This window comes from Oreochromis niloticus, linkage group LG18 (genome assembly GCF_001858045.2).
Source record: "Oreochromis niloticus isolate F11D_XX linkage group LG18, O_niloticus_UMD_NMBU, whole genome shotgun sequence".
NCBI classification, from domain to species: domain Eukaryota; kingdom Metazoa; phylum Chordata; class Actinopteri; order Cichliformes; family Cichlidae; genus Oreochromis; species Oreochromis niloticus.
Window position 1 is genome coordinate 31,568,935 of NC_031982.2, and position 24,281 is coordinate 31,593,215.

At 39.8% G+C, this 24,281-nt stretch overlaps 3 protein-coding genes across 3 annotated transcripts in view; all 3 read left to right on the forward strand.

Moving 5' to 3' along the window:
• LOC109195563 (tripartite motif-containing protein 16) overlaps positions 1–24,281 on the forward strand; it is a 1,176,058-nt gene that overhangs the window by 1,095,729 nt on the left and 56,048 nt on the right. The window lies entirely within an intron of this gene.
• Positions 98–7,684, forward strand: LOC100697744 (zinc finger protein 883). The gene is made up of 3 exons (XM_025900326.1): positions 98–1,024; positions 3,074–3,338; positions 5,220–7,684. The coding sequence occupies exons 2-3, from the start codon at positions 3,089–3,091 to the stop codon at positions 7,136–7,138; spliced, it is 2,169 nt and encodes a 722-aa protein (XP_025756111.1). The 5' UTR covers positions 98–1,024; positions 3,074–3,088; the 3' UTR covers positions 7,139–7,684.
• On the forward strand, positions 15,467–24,269 carry LOC100697475 (uncharacterized). The gene is made up of 2 exons (XM_019347469.2): positions 15,467–17,254; positions 22,276–24,269. The coding sequence occupies exons 1-2, from the start codon at positions 15,588–15,590 to the stop codon at positions 24,008–24,010; spliced, it is 3,402 nt and encodes a 1,133-aa protein (XP_019203014.1). The 5' UTR covers positions 15,467–15,587; the 3' UTR covers positions 24,011–24,269.

Genomic DNA, 24,281 nt, shown 5'->3' on the forward strand with positions numbered 1-24,281 from the left:
TGCCTATCACACAGATGTTTCATTTTCATCACAGCAGTAAAAGTATTGCTGTTTTATTGACAGCTGTAAAGAAAGGAGTTCACACTGAAGTATCAGTTTATATAAAATAAAAAACACTGAGCTCCACATGAACTTCATGCTAAGCAAAAGCAAAATGCGTGCAAAAACAACCAGATCAATTTAAACATGCTGGAGGTGCAGCAGACAAACAAGAACCAAAAACTTTCTGTTCTTTGTCACCATTTTATTAGATTTGTACTGTTTGTGTTAAACTATGCTGTTTCCTGTTACTGTTACTGTCCCTGTTCTCATCAAAAGTCTTATTCTGTTTTTTAACACTCTGTGCTGAAGCTGAAGGAAATATTAGATGATACAGCTCCAGATGACATCACTGACCCACTAATGACGCTTTGATACAGTTGTATCTTGCACTTCTATCAACAGGGATGCAGTGGAGGTTAAAGCACTTCAGCTTAGTGTGTTCACAGCTGTGCCAAAATTCATGAATACCTCCACAGATGTCCTGAGGACGGCAACAATATGCTTTTAATGCAGCCAATCGGACGAAAATTTAAAAGGAGAAGAGGAAGAACGGAAATGATGTGTATGCAATGTCAGACATATGATGCTGAAAGAATAATTGATCAGGTTGGTGATATGAAAGTGAAACTCGACTTGATTGATTTGTTTCGTACGAACTCGAGAAGTGAAAGTTATCAGACCCTATTTTGATTCTTAAAGCAGACTAATTTGTTTTGGGAGGATTTCATTTTTTTAAATAACAGTTCGGTCCACACGCCACACCAGTTGGTGGCGGTAATGCGCCATTTTACTGTTTGCCAACCGCCATTAAACAAAAGGAAGAAGGACCCGACGCTACTCTGTCCCGTTGTGTCTGAGAGGAGGAGACGCTGCTGTTCAAGAAATCTCAGAGGTTAGGATAGGATCGTCCTGTATGAGGAGATCAGTCAGCACAGACTGCTGGAAATCAGCTGGAAATCTGAGATAAAGTCTCACATTACAGGTATGTAAAACTGGTGATGGTCTCAGCGAACGAACACAGGAATACCAATCATACAGGACTGATCAGAGCTCAGTTTTGGCTAACAGACTAAAATCAAGGACTTCTTCTCTATCTTTAAACAGCAAACCTTTAGTATTAACATCCAGGGGGGCAGACGCCGGTTCAGTGTATTTTGGTCGGAGAGTGACAAACCCGGCGGGTTTTCACCGCACGGCGTGTCCGTGTCCGTGCCGTCGGGTTTTGTCCTTTGTGTTTACGTCTTTTTGCGGTTACCTGCCCTTTAATCATTTGCTGTTTTAGCCGATTGACGGTTGAAATTGTTTTGTGAGCTTTAAGTCGCAATTCTGGTGTTTCTGGCAAAATACATTTACATTTAAAAATCGATCAAATTAAATCAGGATTTAATGAATCGATAACTCATTATTCATATTAAAATCGTTTTGAATCGGGAAATCGACTTTTTAAACCCACCCCCCATACAGAATAGCTGTAAAAGAAGAGCACTGTCCTGCAAAGTAACAATGTGTATAAATGAATACAGTTTCATATGAATACAGCTAATGTAGTTATAAAGCTATAATGTTTGTGATATAAGAAGAAAAAATGATGTTCATGTTTTTGTTATCATTATTTTTTAATAAGGATCGAAGATGTGAATACCCCCCCCCCCATGTCTGCCTTCAGATGACCGTCTCTTTCTCCCCCTTTGTGTGCTGCACTTGTTCACAGCCCTGCTGTGAGTGTTTAAGCAATGATTAATGCACACGTAAAGATCAGAGATCTTCAGGATTGAGATTTATACACTTAGAAAAATCTCTAAAATTGAATTAGAGACTGAGTTTATACTCCATATCAGATCAGAGACAGAAAGCAGCTTGATTCCATGGTCAGCTAGATATGACTTTTCCATTTAACAAGAGGACTTTAAAGCCTTGCACTTCTTTACTTGATGTCATCCCCATCAAACTGTTAAAAATGTATTTAATTTCTCTCAAATGTGCCATAATCACAGGGCTACTCAAGAAAAATAACTGACATCTCTTGGTAATTAGTAATTATAGACATATTTCGAGTCTTTCGGTCATCAGGGCAGATCTTTTAACCAAATCTGGATACTTGTGTCTTTGAGGTGCAGCAGGCCATGCGGTGGTTGTGACAGTGTGGCGTCTGCTGCCACAACTAACCTCCTGATTAGCTAGCTTGTCTCAGCAACTTTAAAATTAAATGCAATGTTTTCATTCTGGTGTAATAAACAAATGTTAATAACAATTTTACATCTTTTTACTGTCTTGATGCATACTAAATCATCCAGGTATTAAAATCCCCAAAAGATTCTGGTCATCTGGACGTAGTGTTTTCAGTGGTAGAAATATTTCATCACTCATCCAAGTGACTTCTTCAGTCTCAGCTGACTGCAGGTTTCCCCAACCTTATAAACAGTACATTTGCACAAGGACTTGAAACAAGCCTACTGAATGAACAATGGGCTGTGAGGTCAGTTCCTTGATCATTAATATGCAAATTGTCATGACCACTGATCAAAGACCATTGATCAATGGTCATTGATCCATTCACATACCATTCACAGAGAGCTGGACTCACAGCATTGTAAGATGGTGAAAGATGTATCCATAGGCCCCCTCCTTGATTCAGAGATTTTCTTTCCCTTTTCATGTAAATCACCTCTTCAAGGAGTCTTTGATCAGTGGTTATTGATCAATAGTCATTACAATCTGCATATTAATGATCAAGGAACTGACCTCACTGCTCGCTGTTCATTCACTGGTTTCAGTCATTGTGCAGATGTACTGATTATAAGGTTGGGTAAACCTGCAGTCAGCCCTTTCGGTGCTCCAGAAGAGTAGAAAAGTGTTAGTCCATTTACCATTTAGCACTCGCACGGTGTTCCTGAAACACACTTTCAGCTTTACTAACAAATGTGAGCAACATGCTCACAGTGTACAGCCCTGCTGGAATATATTTGCTCACAAGTGTATTTTCCTGTCATCACATTAGTAACCATTTTCTTTTGTCCCACTGTTCCTCAAGACTTCCTAAGGCAATATGAAGTGTGAGGAAGAGGAGGGTCTGGATGACTGGCAGGACTTCAACCAGGGGAGGAAGTCCAGTCTGGACCAGGAGGACCCAGAGCCTCCACAGATTAAAGAGGAACAGGATGAACTCTGCATTAATCATGAGGGAGAACAACTTGTAGTGAAGCAGGAGCCCGAAGGCATCATTGTCTGGACTGGTGAAGAGCGGCGCAAACTGCTGGATACCATCTGGAAACCGAAAACAAACCTAGACAGCACAGGTATGTAAAACTGTAAAGGTATGATAAAATGAATATGACTCATGTAGGATTTCAGTCGGAGCCCAAAGTTACTAGTTTGTTTGGTTTTTGTTTTTTTACAAAAGTTATTACTTTTAAAGGCACAAAAAAAAGATTAAGAATTGACTTCAATAAATAGTGTTAATGCATCTGTTTTCTAAAATTGTTAACATTTAAAATCAAGCCTGCACTTTGTATGACTCAAAAGGGGAAACTAAATGACACAGTTCTTAAACTACAGTTTGGATTTTAAATTGTCTTTGGTAACTTTCAACAGTTTAAACAGTTTAAACGACCAAAACAAATCTGATTTCTGTTAATTTGAGAGTGTAATTAATGTTACAACCTGAAAATGAGATTAGATGCAACTTTCTAGTTTGCATCATAACACAATGCAGGTTATAGGGATCACTCTTCTTAAAGCTTGGAACTACTGAAATTTGCAGATCCAGTGAAATTCCAAACAGCACAAATTTTGTTCAGAGCTGTTGGGGAATTTTCTGTTAATAAAGTGTGCAACACAGTCAGCTGTGGTTCCTTGTTTATCGCGGGAGTTACGTTCTCAAAATAAACCCCGATAGGTGAAATCCGCGAAGTAGCCAATTTTATTTTTTACAATTATTATAGATATTTTAAGGCTGTAAAACCCCTCACTACACACTTTATACACTTTTCTCAGACAGGCATGAACATTTTCACACTTTCCTCTCTTGTTTAAACAATTTTAAAGTTCAAACCTTCGTAGAAAAGTAATGAATGAAACCAAAGATCAAACCCAGTTTTCAGGTCCAGAACATGGGAATAGAGCAGCTGCGAGAGAATTCAACATTAAAGAATCAATGGTACGGAAGTAGAGGAAGCAAGAAGAATGAGTAAAGTAAAGTTTGACTTATCTAACTGTTTTGTTTCTCTTAATGCACCTTATAATCCGGTGTGCCTTATGGTCCGAAAAATACGGTAGCTTCTATCTTCCTTTAGCATGTCCAGAAGTCCAACTTTTTGTGCGATGGTTAGCATCTTCGTCTGCCTTTTGGGCGCTACCGCAGGAGCCTTTGAAATTGCAAAACGTTTCATTGTTGGGGAGAAAACACTGTAACCGCGTTATAGCAAGGGACCACTGTACTGCATGTAAGAGAGCTAACACACATCAAACATCACAGTTCTACAGTCATGAGAGCTCTGCCCTTAAGATGTTGCAGGTCTCTTTTACACCCTCGCACACAACTCTCTGTATCTTTTCAGTTACATCAGGTTTTTGTCCCACGGGCTGTTGCTGGGCAGAATTTATGAATTAACCCTTTCACCTTCACGTTTAATGATATTATTATAATACAAAAATTAAATAAAATCATTGAATTATTTTAATTGTATTATTAAAGATGCATACCCCCCACCCACCCATTAAAGAACTGTTAGAAAATACACATCACACAGTAATAATATGTTTTACATTATAAAACAATTTTAATTCTAAGTGATGTTATACACTGCTTGCATTAAATTTTAGAATCGTATTTATACTGTTAAAGTCAAACAAAAGACGGTATATTAAAATTCTGTTAAAGTTGGGACGGTAAAAATAAAAATTTATGGTTACTGACAGTTATAGATTTTTCATGTTATTTTACATTAGGTGTGTTAATTCAGTTTCTGTTTTGTAATTTAATTGATGTTTGTATTTAAACATATGTACTTAAAAATAACTGAAAATTCTGTAAAATGTTATATGAAGAACTCTGGATGTTTAAAAACTCTGCCATTTAACAAATATTGAGCTTTTCTAATAAGAGTGTCAGAACTCAACAGTCATTTTTGAATTACACTTTTCTTTCATAAACACATTTTTCCCATTTGTCCCATCAGATCTGATTCACCAAATTGAGTGTAACAAGGAGGAGGTTCTGACAGACCAACAGATCTGTAACCAGGACCAGGAGCACACAGATCCTCCACAGATTAAAGAGGAACAGGGGGAACTCTGCACCAGTCAGGAGGCAGAACAGTTTCTACTGAAGCAGGAGACTGATACGTTTATGGTGATTCCTTTTTATGAGCAAAGTGACCTCAATGAACTAGAACCAAACAGGAACCAGCTTCTTTCTCTTAACTCTTATGAACCAAACATGCATGATTGGAAAGAAGGTCACCATGTGGACCTGGGATTGGCTAGAAATTGGGAGCTGAAGAAGATGAGACTTAACAGAAACGATAGTCACATAATACACAACTCACCAGTATCAGAGAGTCAGTGTAAATCTATTAAAAATAAAAATTGTGTAAAATGCAACGCTTGTGGTAAAACTTTTCGCGATAAATACAGCCTCACTAGACATTTGAAAGTCCACACGGGTGAGAAACCTTATTCTTGTACCACCTGTGATAAAAGATTTAGTGAGTTGTCAAGTTTGAAGAGACACATGAAAATTCACACAGGTGAAAGGCCATATTTTTGTAGCATCTGTGGAAAAAGATTCCGGCAAACGATAAACTTAAAAACTCACATTAGATGTCACACAGGTGAGAAGCCCTATTCCTGTGGCACTTGTGGAAAACAATTCAGTCACATGATGAACTTGAAAACTCACATGAGAACTCACACAGGTGAGAAGCCCTATTCATGTAGCACTTGTGGGAAAGATTTTAGTAACTTCTCAGCATTCAAAACTCACATGAGATTCCACACAGGTGAGAAGCCACATTCTTGTGATACTTGTGGGAAAGCATTCAGTCATATGATGAACTTGAAAACTCACATAAGAACTCACACAGGTAAGAAGCCCTATTCTTGTAGTACCTGTGGCAAAAGATTCAGTCAGAAATCAACATTGGAACGTCACATGCGAATTCACACAGGTGAGAAGCCACATTCTTGTACCATTTGTGGGAAAAGATTTTGTAACTTATCAGCATTAAAATCTCACATTAGGATGCACACAGGTGAGAAGCCACATTCTTGTGGCACCTGTGGGAAAAGATTCAGTCATATGGTAAATTTGAAAACTCATATGAGAATTCACACAGGGGAGAAACCATATTCTTGTAACACCTGTGGAAAACAATTCAGTCATAGGATGAACTTGAAAACTCACATGAGAACTCACACAGGTGAGAAGCCCTATTCCTGTAGCACTTGTGGGAAAGATTTTAGTGACTTCTCAGCATTAAAATCTCACACTAGATTCCACACAGGTGAGAAGCCACATTCTTGTGATACTTGTGGGAAAAGATTCAGTCATATGATGAATTTGAAAACTCACATGAGAACTCACACAGGTGAGAAGCCCTATTCTTGTAGTACCTGTGGCAAAAGATTCAGTCAGAAATCAACATTGGAACGTCACATGCAAATTCACACAGGTGAGAAGCCACATTCTTGTAGCACTTGTGGTAAAAGATTCAGACATATGATGAACTTGAGAACTCACATGAGAACTCACGCAGGTGAGAAGCCCTATTCTTGTAGTACCTGTGGGAAAAGATTCTTTCAGAAATCAACATTGGAACGTCACATGCAAATTCACACAGGAGAGAAACCACATTCTTGTACCACATGTGGGAAAAGATTTTGTAACGTATCAGCATTAAAATCTCACACTAGGTTCCACACAGGTGAGAAGCCACATTCTTGTGGCACCTGTGGGAAAAGATTTAGTCATATGGTCAATGTGAAAACTCATATGAGAATTCACACAGGGGAGAAACCATATTCTTGTAACACCTGTGAAAAAAGATTTCGTTACACGACACAGTTGAAAAGACACATGAGAATTCATACTGGTTGAAAGTTTCACTCTTACAAAATGTGGGAGAGCTACTGTCAGGAGTTTTTTTCTCACACAGGTGAGAAACGAAATCACTGCAAGACCTGAGGAAAAAGACCCCATTCTTATCTATGGTATAGTTTCTGTCTAGAACACTTAAAGACAGAATTCTTTGGGGCACTTTCACATTTATCAGATAGCATAGTGAAGACAATAGGGAGAGCATGACAAGAGAGTAGAAAAATAGGCGCAGCAAAAGGAATCAGGTAGGAATCAAACATGAGTTACAGCATTCAATATTGCAGCATATACTAATCTATTCAACTTGTGAGCTAAACTGTTATCAAAGAGCTTTGAGAATTGTTTATTTAAATTATTACCTCATTCGCATGATATATTGATGAATCTCTGATTTATTTAAATCCCTTTATTTATCTGAACTCATATTTTCCAGTTGTTCTAGTGTTGTACATGTGACAATCATCTATTGTAAATGTCTGTTGTTTACAATATTACAATTGTAATAATTATTGGTCATTAATTATTATTAAAAACCAGTAAATGTGTCATGGTGGACTTGAAATCACTTTGTGTTGCCATGTTGATTTCTGCTTAACTTCAGGGGAAATTTCATGCCTGTACTGTTATTTATTGTTTAGTTCTGTTGTATATGAGTATGAGTTATGTGTAATTGTAAATATTACTTAAAGGTTTTTGTGGTTATTTATTTCTTCAGAATCAGAATCAGATATATTTTATTAATCCCAAAGGAAATTATTGTTATGACAAATGCAGGTGGACCCAGGAAGCAGAACGTACGGAGGCAGAGTTGCAATGAAGACAGTTTATTTACAGTGAGGGGGGAGGTATTTACAAGGACAACATATGTACAACGGTGTATGAATGGGGACGCGGAGCCAGGACGTGCTGGTGACGAAAACACACATAGGTAGTGCACTCGATCTAAAAAAAGGAGAGGGGCGAGAATTAGGAAGGTCTTGCCTGTTAACCGAGAAAAGCTTAAAACTTTACAGAGAGTTGGAGAGCTTACTTGGCACTGTTTAAAGCCCAGAACCTCCAGGTGAGGCAAAACAGTCGAGGCAAAATCCTAGGGAGGAAACAAAACTCCTTACAGTCACCAAAAAGTAATCCAAGGGCTCCAACAGGCAGGGGCAGAATTTCAGCTCTCCAAAAATGCCAATACTCCGACACTAGTCCTCTGTCAGGTAGCTCCTAAAGAACACTTCTGAAGAAAGCATCTGATGAGTAACAGGTGTGCCAGGTTCAGTGACTCACTGCCCCGCCTACCTATACAAAAAGGGAGGCACCAAAAACACATACAGACAAAAACACCACATAACCAAAACCCAACTCCTAACAATTATGGGTTACAGCAGGCAGCATGCTAGGTGGCGCATGCACACTTACAAGGAACCTTCTGACCAAACATACTTTAGACCATTGTTTCCCAAAATTTTTTTGTCAGGCCCCCCTTTGTTTCCCAACGCAGGGAAAACCAATTCTGTCGCAGAGACCTACCTTGGCACTTGTGCATGTGAAGCCAAAGGGAAGATATGCTTCACCATATTTTCTAGTCTTTGGCTTGAAAGGTTGGTTTGGAAACATATTTGGCAATGCTTCATCTCTTGCTTTACTTTTGTGTGGGAGCCCCGTCAAAAACCTGTCCATTATGCTAGCAGTGTCCAAGTGTTCTTTTTTTTTTTCTTTTCATACTGCACCGCCCCTGCAATGGCCCTGGCTTTGCCCTGGCTTATCGAAGACTAAAGAAAGCGGAAACGGCTGTTCAAATCCCCACAAGGCTACCCGCTATGTTGATTGGAACGATGGAGTGAGCCGTGGCTTCTTAAAATGGGCTCATTAGACGCAGTATCACTCTCTAGATGCAATATTTGCTTTTTCCTTCTTTTTCCCCCCTTTCTCTATTTTACTTTATCAGACCAACTCCACTGAGCACTGCATTTGTTTGTTACCAACAGCAAGTTCCCAAGGCCAGTCAAAGAATTAGCATGTTGTCAAATGGGTCAAAAAACCCTTTAAATAGAAGAGAATCATACATAACCTATTTTATATGCTACAAGTGCAAATCAAAAATTTGACTTAATACACTTAATACATACATGTTAGTTTAGTAAAGAATATGGCCTCAGGAATAACATTAATAAAAACACATTCAGTAAAAGGACTAGATGTTACAATCCCTGATAATGCATTGGTTCAAATGGAGAAAGTCTTGAGGGATGGCTATTATGAGGAAAGGCAGCCCAGAAACTTTACCAGTGGGACATCGTTGTGTGCCTCAACTTCACAGGGTGTTTCGGTCTTTTATCCCAAGCTAGTCTGCCTTTTTTCTTTTTACCTTCCTTGGTTAGGTTTAGGGATTAGAGATCTGATCTTGATTATCATATTAAAATTTGGGACACATCGTCAGTAGTGGTTACTGCTTTCCAATTCACATGGCACGTTTAACTTACTTGGTATTAGCAGGTAAACATTACTGTTAAAAGATACAAACTAACACTCAAACGCACATCCTTTCAACATGCATCATCACTAAAACAGTTTTAAGTCACTCACAAACAATTGCACACAACCAACACCAAAATGCTTCCACTCGGGAGCATACACGTTAACAAAAGGAGCTAAAATCCCCTCACACCAGTTAAGTTATCAACTACAACTGTTGTTTCACTTTAACTGGTGTTGCTGAGTGGCTGGTGTTGGTCAAACAGACCACTGTCGTAGACTTGCTTTTCAGAAGCTGTTACCGATAAACCAGGAAATTAATGGTTGATATTTTGACATTTGGTGGAAAAGTAAAAAGTTCTAATTTGCCTTTCATAAGCTCCAGTATTAAACATCATAAGTGTTTTAAAAGCCTTAACATAAACATGTCTCTGACAGCCTGGTGTGAATTCTTAAAACTAAGTCTTCACTTATCCCACGAAAACTAAAATTAAAATACAAAATTTTTCATAGTGGCATGAGAAAGGGATGAAAACCTAGAACATGTTATACAAGATGGAAAGTTTATTTTATTTGAAGATCTTCATCTGGTAAAAGGAAATTTGAGCATATTACTCCGGTTCTGGCCTCCCTACACTGGCTTCCAATTGATTTTAGGATCCATTTTAAAATCCTTTTATTAGTTTTTTAATCCTTAAATGGTCTGGCACCTGTATACTTGTCCGATCTGCTGAAGTGATATGTCCCCTCTCGTTCACTCCGGTCAGCTGAGCAGCTGTTGCTCTCAGTCACTAAATCACATTTGAAACTTAGAGGAGACCGAGCATTCTCTATTGTGGCTCCGAAACTTTGGAATGATCTTCCTCTTCACACAGGCAGTCTAACACATGGCAGTCGGCCATGTGTTGTTTTTAAAGTGCTATATAAATAAACTATGCTATGCTATCATCAAAATACAGAATCAGCAACAGTAAAATTCTTGAAATATTACAGAAATTTCATCATCTGCTTGATGGCAGCTCGAAGGGGGTAGTGTGTGTGTGTGTGTGTGTGTGAGAGAGACTGGGCCTGGGTCTGGGGCCTGCTGAGCCCTCCTGTATGCTGCATGTTTGTTCTTCTTACATGTGTGGAAGTTGGCGATCAGAGATGGGCATTAATGCGTTACAAGTAATGTGTTACTGTAATTTGATTCGTTTTTTCAAGTAATGAGTAAAGTAAGGGATTACTATTGCAAGAAAAGTAATTAGATTACTGTTACTTTCCCATAAGCACACTGCGTTACTACGTTACTAATCCGTGATTTTGTTTGTGAGAGTGTCTCATAACAATAACGTAATGTAAGCCCGTGCAACGTTCGTGGTAACAGACGTGTGCAGATCAACAATGGATAATATGGAGTGTGGGAGAGAGTACGACCATGCAGCGTTTAAAGCGTGAACGTACTGACCTTACTTTGAGTTTGATTCCATAAAAAGTGACAAAAACATTAGCGTCCGCTGTACACTGCGTGGGAAGAAAATTTCTTTTTACAGCGAAAAAACCCCTAAACTTCTGAGCAAGCACAGAGCACGCTGCCACGGGAATGTGAAATTCACAGAGAAACCCCCGGATCCTCCCACTGACATGAGGGTTGCAACACCGGGCAAACCTCCACCGGCCCCACTCCTGCAGGTGACAATAGATTTAAGAGCAACAGGACTCAGTGCCGCTGCATCTTTGGTTTTATTTATTTTCTGCTGTCTTTTACTTGCATGTATTTGAAAGAGTCTAAACACAAAAAATTATTTTATTTTATATGCTGGAATATACAGAAAATAGGTTTCAGTGTTAAACAAATTTCTTCAAGTCAAAGACTCTTGCATATAATTTAATTTTTGCTTGATGCATAAAGTGAAAAGATTAAAACTAACAAAACAAGTTTTAAAAAGAGACTTTCATTTGATTACATTTAATATGATGGATTATACAGAAAAAGTTGAATTGGGCTGAAAGGTCTATTGCTTTATCACCTATTCTGGTTGTGTAATGTTTTTAAAAAGTAACTAAGTAACTGAGTAACTAATTACTTTTGAAAATAAGTAAAGTAATGTGATTACTTTTTTGAGAAGTAATCAGTAATTAGTTACTAATTACTTTTTTCAAGTAACTAAACCAGCACTGTTGGCGATCATATTCTGTTTCCAAAAGCTGCCAGACATTGTTATCGTGCTGTTTACTCATCCTTGCTCTTTGTCTCTGAACCTCCTCCGTGTGTCAGTATCCTGTTAGCATTCGTCTGGATGAAGCTCCCTTGAAAACATCTCTACCAAATAAACTCAACTTTTAGAAGGATCTCACCTGCCTGCCCACTCTCCACCCCTTCACATCCTATCAGCCCATTGCTCCTCTTCATGAATCCCTGTCCCCTACTCATTTGGCTCATGGCTCATGGCTCATGGTCATTTGGCTCATGTTAATAAATCTCTTAAACTTGCCTCTGAGTATTGCATCTGCTTTTACTGCTGCTACTTCTCTTTAACCTTGTAAAACAAGGAAGCAACCTATGGAACACGCGAAGTCCTGATTTCTTCTATCTGAAACAGTCAATGTATCTCAAAAGGGAAGTAGTGCATGCTCCCATATTGACAAATTGAAAAATGTCTATCCTATCTATGTAGGGCTGAACAGAAGCTAATGAATAAATTTTGAGATCTGAGAGTAGTAACTCTGATATCTTTTGTTGTTTGCTGAAAGTACTTAGTTACTCATTTGCTTACTTACTTACTTACACTGGACATATTGAGGACCTGGTAGCAGTTTAGAAGGAGTAAGAAGTCCTTTTTGTTGAAACCCTTTTTCTTTTGTTTATTGGTTGGGAGAGAGTTGCCATTTCTTTCCGTTTTATATATAGAATAAGGATCATTATGTATATATCAGTATGACTGTGCAATGACAATAAAGAGTTATCTGATCTTATTGTTAGTGTCATGGTCCTGGGTCTTTTTGACCCAGTGTTTTGAGTTCTCTTTCATTTTTTTGTCATTTGGTGTTACTTTATTATTATAGCACTAGGAATAAATATTACGGGAAGGATTCTGGATCAGCCCCATGATGCAATCTTGTGGCCATAGTATATACAGTATTCTGGAGAAGGTATAAAATGTCACTGTGTGTGTGTGTGTTTTATGTGTATAGATTTTTTTTTTAAATTATTACTTATTATATAACATTATCCAGACATGCCCTCTAAGGACATGAGGAGGAACGAGTGACAAAAGGAGCTGTGTGAGGCTGCTAAAGGCAGTGGATCCCTCACCAGCTGGATTAAAAAGAGCACAGGTACTATTACACATGTACCAGCTGTTGCATTGCAGACGTATTTAAGTATAAACACATAATAAACACAAAGTTTTGGTTAATAATCCATAATATTTTTCTATCATTACTTTATTATGGATTATGGAGTTGTTAAAATGTATAATTAAATAATAGATTAATGCAATCACAAATTGTGCCTTGGACAGCAAGTGGAGAGTGATGAGGAGATGGAAGGAGGAAGAGAGACAAAGAGTGATTCACAGGCAGAGCTAAGTTTGTTTCCCACAGTTTTGTTGCCTTATGGTTCCAAGCGCTGTCACCAATCTTTGCATTTTATTATTATCTCATAACACTTGTTTAATCAGCAACCATCTCTCCTGTGGACTTCTTAATGTCTACAATCTCAAATCAACACAGCCCTGCCCTCCAGCACTATCAGGAGCAAGAGCAGAAGCAACCCCCCAAACAGCAACATTGTACCCCATCTGGTAAAAACAATAGGCTACGTTTGCTTTGCATTGTGCCCACCTGATGACAGTGATATAGTATGATGTGATTCCATATTAGATTCTTGATGGATGTGAGTTGTTGTTCTTCAGCCTGGTTCTATGTGCCCTTTTTAGCTGTGAGCACCCGCCCCTTTAAACATCTCTGCACCGCCCTGACTAAATGTATGGAGTGCAGAATTATTAGGCAAATGAGTATTTTGTCCACATCATCCTCTTCATGCATGTTGTCTTACTCCAAGCTGTATAGGCTCGAAAGCCTACTACCAATTAAGCATATTAGGTGATGTGCATCTCTGTAATCAGAAGGGGTGTGGTCTAATGACATCAACACCCTATATCAGGTGTGCATAATTATTAGGCAACTTCCTTTCCTTTGGCAAAATGGGTCAAAAGAAGGACTTGACAGGCTCAAAAAAGACAAAAATAGTGAGATATCTTGCAGAGGGATGCAGCAGTCTTAAAATTGCAAAGCTCCTGAAGCGCGATCATCGAACAATCAAGCGTTTCATTCAAAATAGTCAACAGGGTCGCAAGAAGCATGTGGAAAAGCCAAGGCGCAAAATAACTGCCCATGAACTGAGAAAAGTCAAGCGTGCAGCTGCCAAGATGCCACTTGCCACCAGTTTGGCCATATTTCAGAGCTGCAACATCACTGGAGTGCCCAAAAGCACAAGGTGTGCAATACTCAGAGACATGGCCAAGGTAAGAAAGGCTGAAAGACGACCACCACTGAACAAGACACACAAGCTGAAACGTCAAGACTGGGTCAAGAAATATCTCAAGACTGATTTTTCTAAGGTTTTATGGACTGATGAAATGAGAGTGAGTCTTGATGGGCCAGATGGATGGGCCCGTGGCTGGATTGGTAAAGGGCAGAGAGCTCCAGTCCCACTCAGACGCCAGCAAGGTGGAGGTGGAGTACTGGTTTGGGCTGGTATCATCAAAGATGAGCTTGTGGGGCCTTTTCGGGTTGAGGATGGAGTCAAGCTCAACTCCCAGTCCTACTGCCAGTTTCTGGAAGACACCTTCTTCAAGCAGTGGTACAGGAAGAAGTCTGCATCCTTCAAGAAAAACATGATTTTCATGCAGGACAATGCTCCATCACACGCGTCCAAGTACTCCACAGCGTGGCTGGCAAGAAAGGGTATAAAAGAAGAAAAACTAATGACATGGCCTCCTTGTTCACCTGATCTGAACCCCATTGAGAACCTGTGGTCCATCATCAAATGTGAGATTTACAAGGAGGGAAAACAGTACACCTCTCTGAACAGTGTCTGGGAGGCTGTGGTTGCTGCTGCACGCAATGTTGATGGTGAACAGATCAAAACACTGACAGAATCCATGGATGGCAGGCTTTTGAGTGTCCTTGCAAAGAAAGGTGGCTATATTGGTCGCTGATTTGTTTTTGTTTTGTTTTTGAATGTCAGAAATGTATATTTGTGAATGTGGAGATGTTATATTGGTTTCACTGGTAAAAATAAATAATTGAAATGGGTATGTATTTGTTTTTTGTTAAGTTGCCTAATAATTATGCACAGTAATAGTCACCTGCACACACAGATATCCCCCTAAAATAGCTAAAACTAAAAACAAACTAAAAACTACTTCCAAAAACATTCAGCTTTGATATTAATGAGTTTTTTGGGTTCATTGAGAACATGGTTGTTGTTCAATAATAAAATTATTCCTCAAAAATACAACTTGCCTAATAATTCTGCACTCCCTGTATAAACTGTCTCTATGGTTTACAGTCTGAGTCTGACAAGCTGTCAGCTGTTCATTTCTACTATTTGAACTGTTAAAAGAAACAGAAACTATTCATTTACCAGATTAACATAAAGAATTGCGAGGCATCCAGTTATTGATATTTATATTATTTAGATAAAGGTTTGAACAGAAAAACAATTAAACACACAGCCTCTCCCCGCTTCCTGGAATGAATCACAGCATGAAAACCCTTCCTCTTCTTCCTGCTCTCTAGCTAAGCACCTCCTGTCTGTGCATATCTTTCTGTGTTCCCTCCCCTTTAGATCTGCACTTTGAAGAAGGGTGTAACCAACACGTGTTAGAGCTCACAGGCCCCATTCTCAGCAGAAACGTATGTTGTTCAGATCAGAGCTCAGACTAGTTTCATTTATAAGGAAGTGAAACTCATACAGTCACTGACACTGAGAGGAGAAATGGCGCAGAAAGGAGTTCAGCTGGACCGAGAAACCTTCTCTTGTTCGATCTGTTTGGATCTACTGAAGGATCCAGTGACTATTCCCTGTGGACACAGCTACTGCATGAACTGTATTAAAAGCTTCTGGGATGAAGAGGACAAGAAAAAAATCTACAGCTGCCCTCAGTGCCGGAGAAACTTCACATCGAGGCCTCTGCTGGAAAAAAACACCATGTTAGCAGTTTTAGTGGAGGAGCTGAAGAAGACTGGCCTCCAAGCTCCTCCTGCTGATCACTGCTATGCTGGACCTGAAGATGTGGCCTGTGATGTCTGCACTGGAAGAAAAATAAAAGCCTTCAAGTCCCGTTTAGTCTGTCTGGCATCTTACTGTGAGAAACACCTTCAGCCTCATGATGATGTGGCTCCATTAAAGAAACACAAGCTGGTGGAGCCCTCCAAGAAGCTCCAGGAGAACATCTGCTCTCGTCATGATGAGGTGATGAAGATGTTCTGCCGTACTGATCAGCAGAGTATCTGTTATCTCTGCCCTGTGGATGAACATAAAGGCCACGACACAGTCTCAGCTGCAGCAGAAAGGACTGAGAGGCAGAGAGAGCTGGAGGTGAGTCGACAAAACATCCAGCAGAGAATCCAGGACAGAGAGAAAGATGTGAAGCTGCTTCAACAGGAGGTGGAGGCCATCAATCAGTCTGCTGATCAAACAGTGGAGCACAGTGAGAAGATCTTCACTGAGCTGATCCATCTCATCCAGAAAAGAAGCTCTGATGTGAAGCAGCAGATCAGATCCCAGCAGGAAACTGAAGTGAGTCGAGTCAAAGAGCTTGAGGAGAAGCTGGAGCAGGAGATCACTGAGCTGAAGAGGAAAGATGCTGAGCTGAAGCAGCTCTCACACACAGAGGATCACATCCAGTTTCTACACAACTACCCCTCACTGTCAGCACTCAGTGAGTCTACAGACTCATCCAGCATCAATATCCGTCCTCTGAGCTACTTTGAGGATGTGACAGCAGCTGTGTCAGAGGTCAGAGATAAACTACAGGACATTCTGAGAGAGGACTGGACAAACATCTCACTGACAGTCACTGAAGTGGATGTTTTACTGTCAGATCCACAAGAGCCAAAGACCAGAGCTGGATTCTTAAAATATTCATGTGAAATCACACTGGATCCAAACACAGCAAACACACAGCTGTTATTATCAGAGGGGAACAGAAAAGTAACATTAATGAAACAACAACAGTCTTATTCTGATCATCCAGACAGATTCACTTTTTGGTTGCAGGTGCTGAGTAGAGAGAGTCTGACTGGACGTTGTTACTGGGAGGTGGAGTGGAGTGGGGGATTGGGTTATGTAGCAGTTGCATACAAGAATATCAGCAGAGCAGGGAGTGGGACAGAATGTAATTTTGGACATAATGACAAATCTTGGGCATTAAATTGCAACAACAGTTATGCATTTCGGTACAACAACATCCAAACTCCTGTCTCAGGTCCTCGTTCCTCCAGAGTAGGAGTGTACCTGGATCACAGAGCAGGTATTTTGTCCTTCTACAGCGTCTCTGAAACCATGACTCTCCTCCACAGAGTCCAGACCGTATTCACTCAGCCGCTCTATGCTGGACTTTGGCTTTGGCAAAGTGGAGTCTCTGCTGAGTTGATGAAACTGAAATAGACTGAAGTCTTTCATATTGTTGTGGGTTCAAATCTGTATTTTAGTTTCCATTTTATTTTCTCTGAATCATTGTTTTGATATTTCTGAAATAAATATAAACACAATAAATCAAATTTGAAAAAAGTTTTTTCTTCTACATTGATTCCAGGATCTCACTCAAAATTGGTGGAGAAAATGTGAATCTCAATGACTAACTGAAATAGTGCTCCTGAAACACTGCAAAGTTAGGAGTTCATATTTTCAACTTTCTTCAAATGGCGTCATAAAATAGAAAGAAGTCTCTTTGCTTTACTTGATTTTGACAACAAAGACAGTTTTGATGTAATGATTCATCACAGGCAAAGTTACTCCACATTTTTAAGCATTGGACAAATGACTTTTCTTTGATGTGTCTCAGTTGGATAAGTAGCAGAAAATAGATATGGCAATAAATAAATAAATGCGTGAAAGCTTCAAGGTATTTCTTGTTTCCAGTCTTTCAACAGATTGAATTACATTTTTTTAACCATTTAAAAAAATCTTTTTTTTAAATGCAAGAAAAGCTGGATAGTATTAAAATAATCTGCACTAACAAATATCAAACTTGATAATAATAAAAGCGTTATTGCACATGAATTCCACGTGTTTGTTCTCCATAAAAACACCAAACTGAACCATATCTCATTCTAACACAGGTATTAAAATTCTTCAGTGCTAACCATTCATGGACACCATCCCGATGGGGTTTAATGATACAGCATGTAAAGAAAAGACGTTGGTAAGTTTAAATATTTTTTGACAAAAAGGTACATACACTACTGTCCAGTTTAAATGTTCATCTAAAAATCAGCACACAGATAAATATCATTAGTTGTCTTAAAATTAACTTTCATTTTGGGCAATACAGGAAATTATAGATCTGGTTCAAACTTTCATAGTTTGCACATTTTTGTAGCATGAAGAGGAAAACAAACAAACCTTTTTAACTAGTAAGACTTTGTTATTATGTTTACTATCAAAGAAGTTGTGAGCATTAGTTCTCAATCTAGGAAATGGAGTTGTTACAGCAGAAACCTGGAACATTACTTTTACCAGATTTATTAAAGCTACCAGAATAACTATGAAAACAATTTTAAAAAGTTTGAATGAGTAATTACACATATATTTTATTATAAATACAGAATAACCTAAACTATAACCAATATGCACAGTGATGCGCAGGCACACAGCAGGCTCCGGTGGCTCAAGCTGGGGTTGTGCCTCTGGCTCAGGAGGAGAGGGACCCACAGGTTTGGTCCCTCATACAGGCGGAGGCATCCTTAGAAACATTGTCAATAGGTTCTTTTCTAATTTTGTTCCAAGTCACACACAGAATTAATTGAGACAGAACAGTCAATGACAGGCTCAGGGACAACACTTTCACTCATATTTAGTCCAGAAATGTTCACGTCACATTTTCTATACTAAACTCACACAACCTCTGGAGGAATTGGCCAGTTTAGAAACACCAACGTAGAACAGAAAAGCCCTTTGTTGTCATTGTACATGCACAACTAAATTGTAGCTTGACAGTTATACAATCATACAACTGTTATACAACTTCACAGTTATACAGTTCAAAAAAGTTATTTTTGGACTTTAAACTCACAAAATCAGAATTTAAATAAACATTGGGAACACTGGCAGGTTCAGGAATAAAATAATCTGTCCTTAGTTTATTTGGCAAAGAAACAGAAAGCACAGACACAGAAAGCACTGGCCACTCAGAGTGACACCGAAAACCAAGTTCATGTCGAGGGGTCTGGAAGCAGGACCCAAACACAGGACTTCCTGTGCAGCAAACTGTGAATTTATTTATAGTGATTAACAATGATGACAAGAGCAAACAATCCTCTGTGTGTGAGTTTTTGCTTCTTGTGCTTGCTTCTTGTTCCCGTGCTACAATTTCTCGAGTGTCCTTGGTGAGTTTCCTTCCCCTTGTGGTGTCTATGTACAGAGTGCTCAACTCCCTTAACTCGTGTCCACAACACTCTGAGAAAACAACAAGCAACTGATAAGTACACGCCACTTCTCAACTCCAAAAACACTGTCACACAATTGCTGGGAACTAACTGATTTCTCTCAACAATCCAGCATCGACTGCAGCTCAGCTACTCTGTTAATTAGCCCTCCAGACGAGGCTGACAGGTGCATGTAATTATCCCTCAGGTGCGGCTGGCTCCACTGCAGGGAAAAACTCTCTGGGCCTGACGTCACAGGAAACCCCGGACACCGCCACACACACACCGCCACACACACACACACACACACACACACACACTCGTACAGATGGAAACAAAGGAATGGGAGAGAACAACAACAAACATATGACAGCAAGGCACGTTAAACAGACACATGGGCAGGCCGACCAGCGAGGACTGCCTGCTCAAGATAACCCCCGAAATATAAATAAGTCCACAAAAAACTCATGAACACATTTATTACTCATGCATTTATTACTTCTAGGCTGGACTACTGTAATTCATTATTATCGTTTTTCAGTTTGCGGTGCTTTAATGTGCCCTGCAGGGGTCAAATTTGTGTGTGTTGACCATCTATACAGCAGCTTTTAGTCAGTATGGTTACACTGAGGGTGACATACTTTCTTCACAAGACAAAGTGCTGCATGAATTTAACCGTGACAACAAAATATCTTGTTTTTTCTCAAGCTGCCTTCTCCTTTTATGTGAAACAAAGTTCTGGGCTCTCTTTTTACCCCCACTAAGATTTAACTGTGAAAAACAGATTCAATACAAAGCAGTAGAGGGCAGTAAAAGACCAATTTAGCTGGTCCTCTATGTTGTCTTAAGATAAGATAAGATAAGATAAGATGGCCTTTATTAGTCCCCACAGGTGGGAAATTTGTTTTGTTACAGCAAAAGTGCAAAGTTATGTAGCAGAAATTAGAAAACACTGGAATGCAATAAAATAAAATAAAATAAAATAAAATAAAAAAATATATACAATAGAATAAAATAGAAATACAAATACTATATACAACTGAGTAGGAAAATACAAAAACACAACTTCGTCAGAAGAAGAATTGCACATATAGCAGTCTTATTGCACATGTGTGGGTTTGTGTGTTTGATCAGCTGCAAAAGTCTTTATTGTGGAGTCTGACAGCAGTGGGGAGGAAAGACCTGCGAAATCTCTCCGTCCCACACCGTGGGTGCCGCAGTCTCCCACTGAAGGAGCTGCTCAGTGCCTTCACAGTCTCATGCATGGGGTGGGAGATGTTGTCCATCAGGGATGACAGCTTAGCAGAGATCGTACGTTTCCAATAATTACAGAAGGAAGAGATGGTCGATAACGTCTCCTTCTCGGGCGACGGCGCTCCTTCCCAGCACGACACCCCCGTCTTTTCTTCCTCAGTTCACTGGGAATGTCGAGTCTGTCCGCCGGCAGTACCGCTGCTGGACGCAGCGCTAACAGCTGATCCCTACTGTAAACAAAGGATCCCTGCTCTGGGTCCCCAGACACGGGTGAAAAAAGTAGAAAAAAACTAAGAAAAACGACCAGAACTAGCACAAAACGGTAGAACATGGTTGCAAAGTCTAATTACTAATACGTTAGTTATAAAAATTACGAGAAGAAAAAAGATAAGAAAGAAAGAAACTCAGAATGAGCAGAGCTGCTGTAACAGGCTGCCGCACACGGGGGGCGCCGGAAGTAGCAGTTCTTTATCAGAGTGAGGTTCTTGTGGAAGAACACATTGTACCTGTTGTGCTTTGCATAATAAAAATATAGCTTTTCTCTTAACATTGTCTTTAGGCCCTGTGCTGTTCAAGAAAAAAAAAAGTGAACTTATAGTATTCACAATATACAATAACACCCTAACAGTAACTTGGCTCGCTAAAGTGGCTCAGGTAGGAAGGTAGTTCTCATACTGGCCAGTCTAAACAAAGCTATTCAGTTTAATTTGACTAATGAAAAGAGTCACAACATAATCTGTGTGTCATGGTCCTGTCATGGTCGGGGTGGGGGTGGGGGCATACAGAAAGTATGTCTGCCCATGAAGACCATCCCTTACCACAACAGGTTAAAAAAGTTCCTCTGTGACTCTTGTGTTTTAACAAAGTTATTCCACATGAGCTTGATTTCAGAGAAAGATGTTGACAGTCTACAATCCTACAGTCAGAGTCTACTGACTGTAGCTGTCAACAGTGAACTTTTACTCTACACATTTTGTGTGTGCTAATCCCATTTGCATCAGTATTAATCAGTGTAGTTACTGTTGTAGGGTGTAGGGTGCTGTTGGTCTCATACTGCATCCTGTATACTTTCTGTACAAGATGAAGAGCTGCATAGATTTAACTGTGACAACAAGGTTTAGGTCCCTCCTGTGTAAAATACAGTTTTGGGTTTTCTACAGTCACATCCATGAGATGAGCTTGATTATAATTAGGTTTAACTGTCAAAAAATAAACTTCAGAAAAGAAATTAGGATTTGTCATTTTGTGTTGTACTGTGTTGCTTTCATTGTCAAAAGAAGGTTCTTTGTTGTGCTTTTGGTTTGTTTTTCTATCTAAAAACTGAAAATGTAGGGTAAAAATGCATAATATACAAGTGTTAAAAAAGCCCTGTTTTATCAGCTCAGTTCCTGAAGTGGTCACTAATGTGTCTGTACATCTGCTGTATTTGAATTATTGCTGGGAACAGAAACGTTTTATTTAGCAGATATTAAGTAGAAACTGAGAATTGAGAATTTAATTTTTAAAAAATCTGTTACAAAAGATTTTGACAGAAAAGGGGAATAACATACAGTCTCCGTCCCTCAAATCCATCCCCTTCCTTGAATGAATCACAGCCCTCCCTCTTCTTCTTACTCCCTACATCAGCACTTCCTCTCTGTCTAAATGTTTCCTTGTTCCCTCCCCTTCAGATCTGCATTTTGAAGATGGGTGTAACATGTGGTGATGTATAAGAGCTGACCAGTCCCATTCACAGCAAACCTTATGTTTAAATCATAGCTCAGATTAATTTGAATTGTAAGGAAACTCACAACCATACAATCACCCTCACTAACAGTTAGAGAAAAAATGACACAGAAAGGAGTTCAGCTGGACCGAGAAAGCTTCACTTGTTCAATCTGTTTGGATCTACTGAAGGAGCCGGTGACTATTCCCTGTGGACACAGCTACTGCATGAACTGTATTAAAAGCTTCTGGGATGAAGAAGACGAGAAGAAAATCTACAGCTGCCCTCAGTGCAGACAGACTTTCACACCGAGGCCTGTCCTGGTGAAAAACACCATGTTAGCAGTTTTAGTGGAGGAGCTGAAGAAGACTGGACTCCAAGCTGCTCCTGCTGATCACTGCTATGCTGGACCTGAAGATGTGGCCTGTGATGTCTGCACTGGAAGAAAAATGAAAGCCTTCAAGTCCTGTTTAGTCTGTCTGGCATCTTACTGTGAGAATCACCTTCAGCCTCATTATGATTCACCTACATTCAGGAAACACAAGCTGGTGGAGCCCTCCAAGAAGCTCCAGGAGAACATCTGCTCTCGTCATGATGAGGTGATGAAGATGTTCTGCCGTACTGATCAGCAGAGTATCTGTTATCTCTGCTCTGTGGATGAATATAAAGGCCACGACACAGTCTCAGCTGCAGCAGAAAGGACTGAGAGGCAGAGAGAGCTGGAGGTGAGTCGACAAAACATCCAGCAGAGAATCCAGGACAGAGAGAAAGATGTGAAGCTGCTTCAACAGGAGGTGGAGGCCATCAATCAGTCTGCTGATCAAACAGTGGAGCACAGTGAGAAGATCTTCACTGAGCTGATCCATCTCATCCAGAAAAGAAGCTCTGATGTGAAGCAGCAGATCAGATCCCAGCAGGAAACTGAAGTGAGTCGAGTCAAAGAGCTTGAGGAGAAGCTGGAGCAGGAGATCACTGAGCTGAAGAGGAAAGATGCTGAGCTGAAGCAGCTCTCACACACAGAGGATCACATCCAGTTTCTACACAACTACCCCTCACTGTCAGCACTCAGTGAGTCTACAGACTCATCCAGCATCAATATCCGTCCTCTGAGCTACTTTGAGGCTGTGACAGCAGCTGTGTCAGAGGTCAGAGATAAACTACAGGACATTCTGAGAGAGGAATGGACAAACATCTCACTGACAGTCACTGAAGTGGATGTTTTACTGTCACAACCAGAGGCAAAGACCAGAGCTGGATTCTTAAAATATTCATGTGAAATCACACTGGATCCAAACACGGTACACAGAAATCTGGTATTATCAGAAGGGCACAGAAAATCAACGTTTGTTTTTCAAGATCAGTCTTATTCTGATCATCCAGATAGATTCACTGGATACGAACAGGTCCTGAGTAGAGAGAGTCTGACTGGACGTTGTTACTGGGAGGTGGAGTGGAGCGGCATAGGAGTGTATATAGCAGTTGCATACAAGGTTATCAGGAGAGCAGGGACTGTGAATGAATGTATGTTTGGACGTAATGACAAATCTTGGGCATTAGATTGCAACAAAAACAGTTATAGGTTTTGGTACAACAACATCCAAACTCGTGTCTCAGGTCCTCGTTCCTCCAGAGTAGGAGTGTACCTGGATCACAGAGCAGGTATTTTGTCCTTCTACAGCGTCTCTGAAACCATGACTCTCCTCCACAGAGTCCAGACCACATTCACTCAGCCGCTCTATGCTGGACTTTGGCTTTACACAGATGACTGGTTGATTTTTAAAACAATTGCTGAATTCGTTAAACTGAAATAGACTGAAGTCTTTCATATTACTGTGGGTTTAAATCTGTATTTTACCTTCATTTTATTATCTCTTGATCATTGTTGTAGTTTTATTTACAAAAATATTTCTCCACATGAAAATGCACTCTAAATGTTTGTTGAATTATTGGATTTCTGTATTTTTATGCTGTTGTTTCTCTCCCACTTCATAAACCTTAACAGAGACATCAGCACATCTTCCTTTTTCTGATAGATTTTGTCATCCCCACGCCCCCATCCCAAATCAACAAACAAATTATGAT

What these genes read in the sequence shown, in the direction of transcription:
- LOC100697744 (XM_025900326.1), top strand. Translation starts at nt 3,089, where the DNA reads ATGAAGTGTGAGGAAGAGGAGGGTCTGGATGACTGGCAGGACTTCAAC. An exon ending in AACAAACCTAGACAGCACAG is followed by an intron (nt 3,339 to 5,219) that starts GTATGTAAAACT and finishes TTGTCCCATCAG; the next exon opens with ATCTGATTCACCAAATTGAG.
- LOC100697475 (XM_019347469.2), top strand. Translation starts at nt 15,588, where the DNA reads ATGGCGCAGAAAGGAGTTCAGCTGGACCGAGAAACCTTCTCTTGTTCG. An exon ending in TCTGCTGAGTTGATGAAACT is followed by an intron (nt 17,255 to 22,275) that starts GAAATAGACTGA and finishes TTGAATTGTAAG; the next exon opens with GAAACTCACAACCATACAAT.